Consider the following 9,958-nt stretch of genomic DNA (forward strand, 5'->3'; position numbering starts at 1 on the left):
TTCAGTGCATGCATATGCACCGACTGGTGTCTGATGAGTGCATTATGGAGTTTGAAGTAGTGGGTGAGAATCTGTCATTTCTAAACATAAGGACTGAACCTTGGTCCAGTATTGAAAGAATTAATAGAGTAACAACTACCACCTGATATTAATTTCTGGAACTAACGTCTTTCGAGAGGAAATACCTCAGCAGTGAAAAAAAAAACATAAATACATGTGTGAGTGGATGAGTTAGTGAAAGTGAAAAGCAACTATAAATTAGATGCTAAAAGGTGCAGTAAGATATTTACGGCAATCAGTTATAAAAGTTTATTTAGAAATACTCTTCTGTTGTATCGTTGTTTGTTTTACATTAATGGCATAAAAACCTAACGGAATTTATTTGCGCCCTTCACAAAATTTACCAGAGTTGCTTTTCAATTAAGGGTATGATTTTATGGCATTATTGGGGGCGTTGACGTGAGATTTCCTTCATTTTCTTTACTTCCCCGTCAGCTGTACAATAACTAAAATCTGAGAACGCTCGATAGTGTTAATCAAACAAGTGAAAACTAATTGTACCTTATATTACTTCCTATTTACATAATTTACATAGTTCTTGTTTTTATAGATATTTGATTCACAAATAATCTACTGATCAATGTTGACAGCTTCACCGACCGAAGCCACCTTGAGGCGGTTTGCAGACAGCCTGCTGCAAGCAGATATCAAAGCAGCATTTATCGACGCCACTGCAGTTGCCGTCACTATTGCAGGGCTGTGGACCAAAGTGACTTCTCACTGGAGGACACGCAGGGCGCACTGGAGGGCACTGGCCTGGTTTGAAGCCTCCAAAGCCCCCGCCAAAACCAGGCCCAAAACCTCCTCCAAATCCAGGGCTGATACCGCCTCCAAAACCAGGGCTAAGACCTCCCCCAAAACCAGGCTGGAAACCACCTCCAAATCCACCAAATGGTCGACCTCCAACTCCTCCTACAGGTCGACCTCCAAATCCTCCTAACGGTCGACCTCCAAATCCTCCAACGGGTTGACCTCCAAATCCTCCACCAAGTCCTCCAGCGGGTTGACCTCCAAATCCTCCAACGGGTTGACCTCCAAATCCTCCACCAAGTCCTCCAACGGGTTGACCTCCAAATCCTCCAGCAGCTTGACCTCCAAATCCTCCTCCAACGGGACTTCCGCCACCAGCTTGGCTCGCAAAGTTCGGATTGCCGATCGCTCCAAGAAATGCTCCAAGCAGAGACCCGCTTTGTAGCCCTCCTCCACCAACGACCCTGTTGCCTCGATTCCTGCCTCCTCTCCCTCTCCCTCTTCCTCCTCCTCCTCCTCGGGTCCGCCCCTCGATCACGGGAGTCGATCGTGCCTGGACTCCTCCGAGGGCTTCGAGGTCATCGTTGTCAGAGTCTTCTTGGCCGACGACGCTGACTGGTTTGCCCAGCAGGTCACGCACGTCGGTTTGGGCAGCCACGGCCGCCGTGGACAGGAGGAGGAGCCAAAGGACCTTCATCTGGAAATAATTGAATGTCGTGACCTTCATCTGGAAATAATTGACGTTAAAATATGGACTTGCTAAAACGCCTCTAAATCACCTCAGAAATAATGTATTCAAGAAGGGAGATTATTGTCATTACTTGTGATCAAATGACCTTTCTGTAAATTAAAGTCTTAGATCTAAACATTTACTAAATTCGGAGATTCCAAGTTTTTATCTAATTTCTTTTCAGTGTACATTAGAATTTGTAAGGCTTTCAGATACTGATTATCATTCCATACATAATCATAGTGCTGATTTTGTTTTTGAAATCTTGCAACTGTAACTGTAATATTAGTATGAAACGAGTACCATTCCTAATTCTTCGAACAATTAAGTAAAAAACTGGAATGTAGGAACCGTTTGGCCTATTTGAAACTGTGGAAGCGCACTGAATAAGTTAAGCATACCTTAGTTTAACCAGACCACTGAGCTGGTTAACAGCTCTCCTAGGGCTGGCCCGAAGGGTTAGATTTTCCTTTTACGTGGCTAGGAACCAACTGATCTAGCAACGGGACCTACAGCATATTATGGGATCCGAACCACATTATATCGAGAAATTAATTTCTAATCACTAGAGATAAATTCCTCTGATTCCTCGTTGGCAGAGCAGGGAATCGAACTCGCGACATCCATATCGGTAGGCGAGCACGTACCCTACTCGTCCAACGAGGAACTAGCACACTGAACCACTTTTGATATTTATTGAAACGGTTGCATTGACTCAACATTTACGATGTTAACAAAAACTAACTAAACCATCACTTCCCACACAGATATATTCTTATTTTTTTGTATCATAATAATTTCACTTCGACCAGGAATCTGTGCGAATAGAAAGTGATATTGAATTTTTTTGTAATGCATTCTCTCATATTGCAGAGAACGGGTTGTGGTTTGATTGATCTAGTCTTCATAAATATGATAATCACAATTTCCAGCTGTACGTATGGAACCGACGATATAAAGGATCACCTCTGTCGAGTATGTCCAAATTTGGGAAGATGTTCTGAAACGTTTAATCACATTCGTCACTCAACTGACAATTAGATCGGCAAAAACTGCGCGTCGAAGTCACAGCGATGATTGCGATGCTTTTATATTCCACACAAGTCAACTCCGGACCTTACCTTAGCGAACAGCAGTGCGGAAATGATGCTTGGGTGCTCTTTACAAGGGTATAAAAGCTTTATACGAGGACACAGCTAGACGCCCTTCGAACAGAAGAAAATGATTGGTCTAATCTTCTCATCTGACATGACGCTGCAAGACTCGGAGACCAGGAATATCAGACTCGGGAAGCAAAAAGTTGCCGTACCAGTGTGCAAAGCATTCTTCTTCTTCTTCTTCTTCTTCTTCTTCTTCTTCTTCTTCTTCTTCTCTGTGACTTAGAATTTAGCTGGACTTGTTCTTGATATTAAGTAATTCAAGTTTCGGAGTTCGAAGTGTTGTTTGGTATACCAGATGTGTTTCCGCCTTGTTAATGATTCTTTCTCTGTTTGATATATTTTTTTATTAAATTAAAAACTTTACGGGTAAAATTGAATCATTCTGTCATTAGTCCTCCCAAGGAGTCGCATTGTTTTTTATTATTCGTTTGTCTGCTTGGTAGGAGGATCATGCAAAATGACATTTGTGGATTTTTACTCATAATTTTTTTTCCAGTTGACAACAAATATTAGGACAGACAGGAATTTAATTTCTTTGGAGAGGCGACCATTTTTAGTGCTGTAGATTGGTGATTTCTTTCAGTTGCTCTAGTCATGAGAAACTCATGCCTTACGCACTATTACTATATATTTTACGAAATAAATTTAATCATTACTTCGAGGCTAGCAACAAGCTATTAAATATTTGGCTAGATAGAAAAGGGACTTTTTTTTGGGTGTACGTAGAGACTTTTTGTAGCGTGGGTAGCTCGCCCTTGGGCGGAAATGTGCAATATTTAAGCGCTCGTGTTCGGAATTTGACCTTGAATAATTCCACTACTTAAGAAGTTCGAACTTCGTAACGGGAAAGACAGAGAAAATGATTGGGGAACGCAAGTTATAAAGCCCCTTACGCCACTTCATCCTATTCTCCATATAAACAAAATACAAATTTCAGTCCACCAACAACAATAAATAGATGGCTGTAAATTTTTCGTCCACGTGCCTGTACATACATCAGAGACAGGTCTTTGTGACAGTTTCATTATCACATTTTGTAATCCACAATAAAATGCCTAGGTTGGATCTCCAGTTTTGTAAATACTGTTACGAATAACATTAAACATCTCTCAAAAGACAGGTCAGTAGTAAGTTATATATGTGTGTATATATATATATATATTTATTATATATATATATATATATATATATATATATACGTATGTATCTGTATGTATAACTTACTACTGATCTGTTTTATCAGTAGTCGGTTACCTAGATATGCAAGACGCCTGGGTACCTAAGTACCCTTGAAAGGTCAAAGGTACTGTGGCCAGGGCGTCTTGCATACATCTGTGCCCGCCTATTGAAATACTGATCAGAAGTAGTAAGCTTTATATATATATATATATATATATATATATATATATATATATATATATATATATATATATATATATATATGTGTGTGTGTGTGTGTGTGTGTGTGTGTGTGTGTGTGTGTGTGTGTGTGTGTTAATTTCGACCGACCTGTTTTTTCCTTTAAGACTACAAATCTGTTTCCAGTCTTTTCCTCAATGACTCTCAAAGGACCTCAAATTTCGGACCTAATTTGTAGTTCAGCTCGTTTCACACGATGACTTTTAAAAATACCTTGTCTCTGACATTGATCTTGGGATCAGATGCTTTGCTATTACTTCTCTCTACCATCTCTCGAGTCGCGGCTTCGAGATTAAGGCTGAGAGAGACAAGCATGTCTCTCTCTCACTTTAAATATCAATGATTCGATCGTATCCTCCCCATGATGAGGTATAGTTAATAGATCAAATGTGCCTCGTGCTGGGCAACCAAACAAAGCTTCAAATGGAGACATTTTAATGGAATCACTAACCATAGTGTTAATACTATGTCTAACAATATCAATATATCTGTCCCAATTCTTATCATTATCACCTACAAACCTTCCTGAGAGCTTCGAGCACTTTCCTGTTTGCTCGTTCACACAACCTATTAGCTTCATGTCTGTATGGAATAATTGTTACTTTCTGTATCCCCATGACTTCTGCTAAACATTCTAAAGTTTTGTTCACAAATTCTCTGCCATAGTCGGTCAATAGAACCTCGGGTGATCTATATCTGCAAATAATACCATTGAAAAATGCTAAAGCTACTTCTTCACCTGTTTTATGCTTAAGTGGAAAAATTTCTACTATCCTCGTAAGTTCATCTATTATTATTAGCAAGTACTTATTCGCATATCTAGACTCACATATCTCTGAAAAGGTCTACTCGGTATCGGATATGACCCTAGTTTGCATGAAGTTATCCTTGCAGGTTTGCATGCATTGCATACTGTACAGTTTTTCACAAAATTTTCCACATCTTTTCCCATGTTTTTCCAAATGTATTTAGCATGCACCTCATTATACGTTTTTTCTATCCCCAAGTGCGGACAAGATTGCCAATAGTGATCCGCACTCTTACACATTCCGCAATATTTAACTCTACAACATTTTCTTTGGGTGCCCTAGTTTATTACAATTGAAGCAACGCAACTGCTGTTGCCTTTGATCGATCGATCTTCTGTTATATTCAACTTTTGCACACAAACGGGGAGAAGAAAATTCTGTCTCTCTTTGCACCCTATTTCTCGGGCCAGTCCCATTAAAAAATGTACTATCTACAGTAGGACATTTAGACATATGTTTCTGAATTTGGGCATAAATTGATTCTTTGTCCGATGTAGGTTCAATCTTTTCATCAAAACTATCCACTATTGCATCCGGTACGTCGTGCAAGAGCATCGCAAAATGGATCAGTTTATGTAAATTGTCAAGTGAGACACTACCCCCTTTAACCCATTTAGATGTTTTCAATTTTTCTATCCATTCTCCCGCTGAGTCAAAAGTTTTGAACTATGTCCTACGAGGCTAGTGTTGTGCCTTTCTGTACTTTATATAGTCCTGTAAGATCTCTCACCATATCCCCGTGTTCCTTTGAGCCATAAGCTGCTCTTAAAAATGCTTGCCAATCAGCCCGGGTTCGACATTTTGCATATTGAAAACTCCTGCAACGATAGGAAAGATCACCCTTATTGAAATCTATAACAAAGCTTTCGCCTCTCTGAATGCCTCTACATCATCTGTTATCTTTTTTGCGCTTAAATAATTATTTACACCTTCAATAAAGAATTGTACTGGCTGCAAAAAACTCCATCTACGACTCCACGAAATGGACCCACACATGCACTAACAATTGTAATATGATGAAGGAGAGTCGTCATACCACTTGCGTCCGCCATTTTGCTCTCTTTACAGAAGCTCTTATGCTTTATGATATTCCTCGACCTCAATAACATGAATGTATTTATATACACATAAATCCCAATCCAGAAAAATTAATACAAACATCCCCCAATAAAAGAAAAAAAAAACATGCACCACGCCCAGTAAATCACCATATGAACAGCTGTTAATATTCAATACAAGGTCGCGCCGGGAACAACAACAAAAAAGACAGGGAGAAGATTTAAAAAAAAAAAAAAAAAAAAAAAAGTTCAAGAGAGAAACTGCTTCATTCAGCAAATCATCCACCTGCTTGCCTCTCTCAGACACTCAACAACCGACCCTCTCTCTCTCTCTCTCTCTCTCTCTCTCTCTCTCTCTCTAGGGCATAACTCACAATAACCAAAATATTCCCGCCTATGTCGCAACAAAAGCGCCCAATGTCCGCCGAATCTCGAGGGACAGCAAAAACAAAAATACACTCATGAGCAAATTAATCACAAATAAAAAGAGAAAAAAAAGAAAGGAAGGAACCCATGGAAGGTTCCTGCGGATTACCTAGAAATACGAGTCATTTAATAAGAAAAAACTGTTGCACAGTAAATTTCTCTGAGTCGTTTAGATCTGATTACTATCCTCTATAACAGTAATTACATATTATTGTTACTAATGAGTGCACAGCTGCAGCCGTTTAAGAAAGCTTTAATTAAGGAGTTAGGAGGCTGTGTTCTGACTTTGACAAAAGTCAGATAGATACCCGACGAGAATTCTCGTATCTCAGCATGACTGGAATAACTACCGCATTCTTTCCAAGATGGCGTCGATTACCAAAGTAGTAATTGAGTGACGCCAGACTGAAAAATCACTATCATTCCTTTGAAGGTCATGTATAAAGTAAGTTGGACTGCTTTATACATGACCTCAGTCTGTGTTGCGTCAATAAGCGGTCACCTTCCTTTGATGATGTAAACGTAAATCTTTTGTGTTGTAGGTGTCCTTTAGTTAATACTTTACCATAGAATTAATCATAGTTAAACATCATTAAAGAGTTCACTAAAGATCCTTTACAAAGCATTTTCTTTCAAAGGGATGAGTCAGCCGTGTGTCCTTACTTTAGGCTAAGATGCTGTCAGAGGCAATAGATGTGTTGGAATGGCTTCTGCCAGAATGAATTTTAATTTATGTGGTCATATTAGCTACATTTGGTCAATGAATTGTTGTTAAGGTCTTTTTTTTTCCAAGTTACTGAGAATGTTAGTTAACCTAAGAATATAGTAACAATGATAAAATTAATAATAATGGTTTATTTACAGTTTCGTTGATAACATGAAGCTGATTACAATGAAAAGATGTTTTTGGTTATATACAATGTTTTGTACATAATATTTATAATACATAATACAACTAAGCATTCCTTTATCGCTGTCTTCTCCCCTGCTTTAAAAGTAAAGCAAGTTAAAGTCAACCGAAGGTCACCGGTCCTGCACCAGGCCCGATAGGGAACCCAGATCCAAAGCCACCGGTAGGCCTTCCGCCAAAACCGCCTCCAAAGCCACCGGTAGGCCTTCCACCGAAGCCGCCTCCAAAACCGCCGGTAGGCCTTCCACCGAAGCCGCCTCCAAAGCCGGATCCGGTAGGCCTTCCACCAAAGCCGCCTCCAAAGCCAGGTCCACCAAAGCCAGATCCACCAAAGCCGCCTCCAAAACCAGGTCCTCCGAAGTTTCCTCCCAAGCCAGGTCCGCCGAAGCCTCCCCCGAATCCAGGGTTGAGGCCTCCTCCAAGACCAGGCTGCAAACCGCCGCCAAGTCCGCCGAAACCTCCTCCAAGACCAGGCTGCAAACCGCCGCCAAGTCCGCCGAAACCTCCTCCAAGACCAGGCTGCAAACCGCCGCCAAGTCCGCCGAAACCTCCTCCCAGTCCAGGGTTGTTGCCTCCTCCAAGACCGCCCAGTCCACCTCCGAAGTTAGGGTTGCCGATGGCTCCTAGCAATCCTCCAATCAAATTCTGGCCGAGGTTGGCGAGGGAATCGAGGCCGAGGAACCTACTGTCTCCTCCTGCAGCGCCACCTTGAGCGCCTTCGCTGCCGCCGCCTTGCCCAGCGGCACCCCGGGTCCTTCCCTCAATCCTGGAATTTGCGGCGGACTCCTCCTGGGCTTCTTCGAAGTCGGAGAGGATGCTTTCGGCGTCGAGGTCGTCCGAATCAGGGTCAGCTGCGACTTCGTTTTCTTCTTCTTCTTTGCGAGCGCTGCTGACCTCTGACACCTGACTGACGCTAACCGGTTTGCCAATGAGAGCGCGCGTGTTGCCTGTGCTAGCGCTGCGGGCCGACACGGTGGCCGCGGCCAGAACGAGTATCCAGAGGACCTTCATCTACAAAATCAAAAAAAGGTTGGACGCTTGAATGTCATGCGGTCATAAGCATGCGGTAAATAATTTTCAGGAAGTTAGGCTGTCATTGCTACAATAAACAAGTAAAAAAATGCGCCGAAGTAAGTTTTCTGTACAGCGTAACTCTATGAAACTTTCAGCCACGGCCCTGTGGTGGCCTGTATTGTTGGCACCTCTAGCGATGCCAGACGCACGATCATGGCTAACTTTAAACTCAAATCAACTAAAAACTACCGAGGGCTGCAATTTGGGATGTTTGGCGATTGGAGGATGGATGATCAACATAGCAATTTGCAGCCCTCTAGCCTCAATCGTCTTTTACAGAAAACTAAAAAATAACAGTTGCTTTGATCAAATGTTCATATGATGAAGTAAATTGAGGCTTATTGGGTCATGAATAGAATCTTAAAAATGCTATAACATTTCATCTGTTTTCCTTTTAATATTCAGCATAATTTTAAGACATTTATTTATGGATTGTTATCTTGCCAGAAAAACATTGTTGGTTGTTTCTCATGAAACCTTTCAACCGTAACCCGTAATTTTAGTATAAAATGAAAACCTTTCCTACTTCTTTGACCTAATTAGTGATAGATGGTGTGTTTGAAACTGTGGAAAGCACAACTCTCAGTATCAGTAAAAACAGTTGTAAGTGATTGTTGTATTAACTCGAAAGTTTACATTGCTAACGAAAACTAGCAAGACTTGCCAATTTTGCTACCGACACAAAATATTCAACATTTCTCATGAAGATTTAACTCCATGTTTTGTGAAGATATTCCCTAATTCCTCTTACTGACTTCCGGGATATGTGTTGTGGTTTGCATAAGTTTAGTGTAGTTGTTCTATTGGATGTGTCCATATTCATGAAAATGTTAGGAATAGAAAAGTTTCGTCAGATGTGGTTAGTAGATCCCACAAATCAGCGTCCAGACCCTACCTTTGCTAGCAGCTGTGGGGTAAACGATGCTTTGGTGCTATCAGGGAGGGTCATAGACGCTTTTATACTTTGATGAGGACCAACCAGGTAGACGCCCTTCGAATTGGGGAGAATAATTGGGCGCAGTTTTTATGCTGGGCACCTCCCGTGACGCAGGGACGCTCCAAGTCACCCGGAATGCCAGCCTTTAGGAGAAAAAGTTACCATACCACAAGGCAAGTTTTTTTTTTTTTTTTTTTTTTGAATTGTGATTTAGCATTTAACTGGACTGGTTCTTGCTGTTAGGTAATTAAAGAGATAAAATTGCTGTTTGGGCACCTGATACGCTTCCGTTCTTTTTTTTTTCATGCTACTTTCTCCAACTGATACTTTTTTTATTTTATAAATTCTACGTTTCAAGGTCAGTGTGCGATTTACTTTCGAAACCCTGTTTCGAATTTAATAATTCTGTTAATAATTTCCCCCAACGAAGTTGGAGGAAATGACCTTTTTGAATAGCATTATTCATTTGTCTCTTTCTTTGCCTTTTATTAATTTTCTGTTATCATGATCATGCCAGTTGTCTTTACTTGTACTTTTACGAAATTGCTCCCCAGAGGAGGGCTTCGAGACTGGCAACAAATAATTATATATTGGAAGAGGTAGAAGTTTAATATTTTGAGAGAAG

The 9,958-nt window shown here is 40.8% G+C and overlaps 1 protein-coding gene across 1 annotated transcript; it reads right to left on the minus strand.

Annotated features, from left to right (window-relative positions):
* Positions 1-548: 548 nt before the first annotated feature.
* Positions 549-9,379, minus strand: LOC135224897 (glycine, alanine and asparagine-rich protein-like). Its single transcript, XM_064264222.1, has 6 exons — positions 9,292-9,379; positions 7,426-8,333; positions 5,606-5,746; positions 4,641-4,815; positions 2,662-2,736; positions 549-1,507 (listed from the first exon to the last, which is right to left on the minus strand). The coding sequence occupies exons 1-6, from the start codon at positions 9,343-9,345 to the stop codon at positions 653-655; spliced, it is 2,208 nt and encodes a 735-aa protein (XP_064120292.1). The 5' UTR covers positions 9,346-9,379; the 3' UTR covers positions 549-652.
* Positions 9,380-9,958: the final 579 nt, after the last annotated feature.

Source organism: Macrobrachium nipponense, chromosome 12 (genome assembly GCF_015104395.2).
Source record: "Macrobrachium nipponense isolate FS-2020 chromosome 12, ASM1510439v2, whole genome shotgun sequence".
Lineage (NCBI taxonomy): Eukaryota > Metazoa > Arthropoda > Malacostraca > Decapoda > Palaemonidae > Macrobrachium > Macrobrachium nipponense.

Coding starts and splice junctions, on each gene's coding strand:
- LOC135224897 (XM_064264222.1), bottom strand. CDS start 9,345: ATGACCCTCCCTGATAGCACCAAAGCATCGTTTACCCCACAGCTGCTA. Junction 8,334..9,291: donor CCCCACAGCTGCTAGCAAAG/GTAGGGTCTGGA, acceptor TTGATTTTGTAG/ATGAAGGTCCTCTGGATACT. Junction 2,737..4,640: donor TGCTCGAAGCTCTCAGGAAG/GTTTGTAGGTGA, acceptor AAGGGCGTCTAG/CTGTGTCCTCGTATAAAGCT.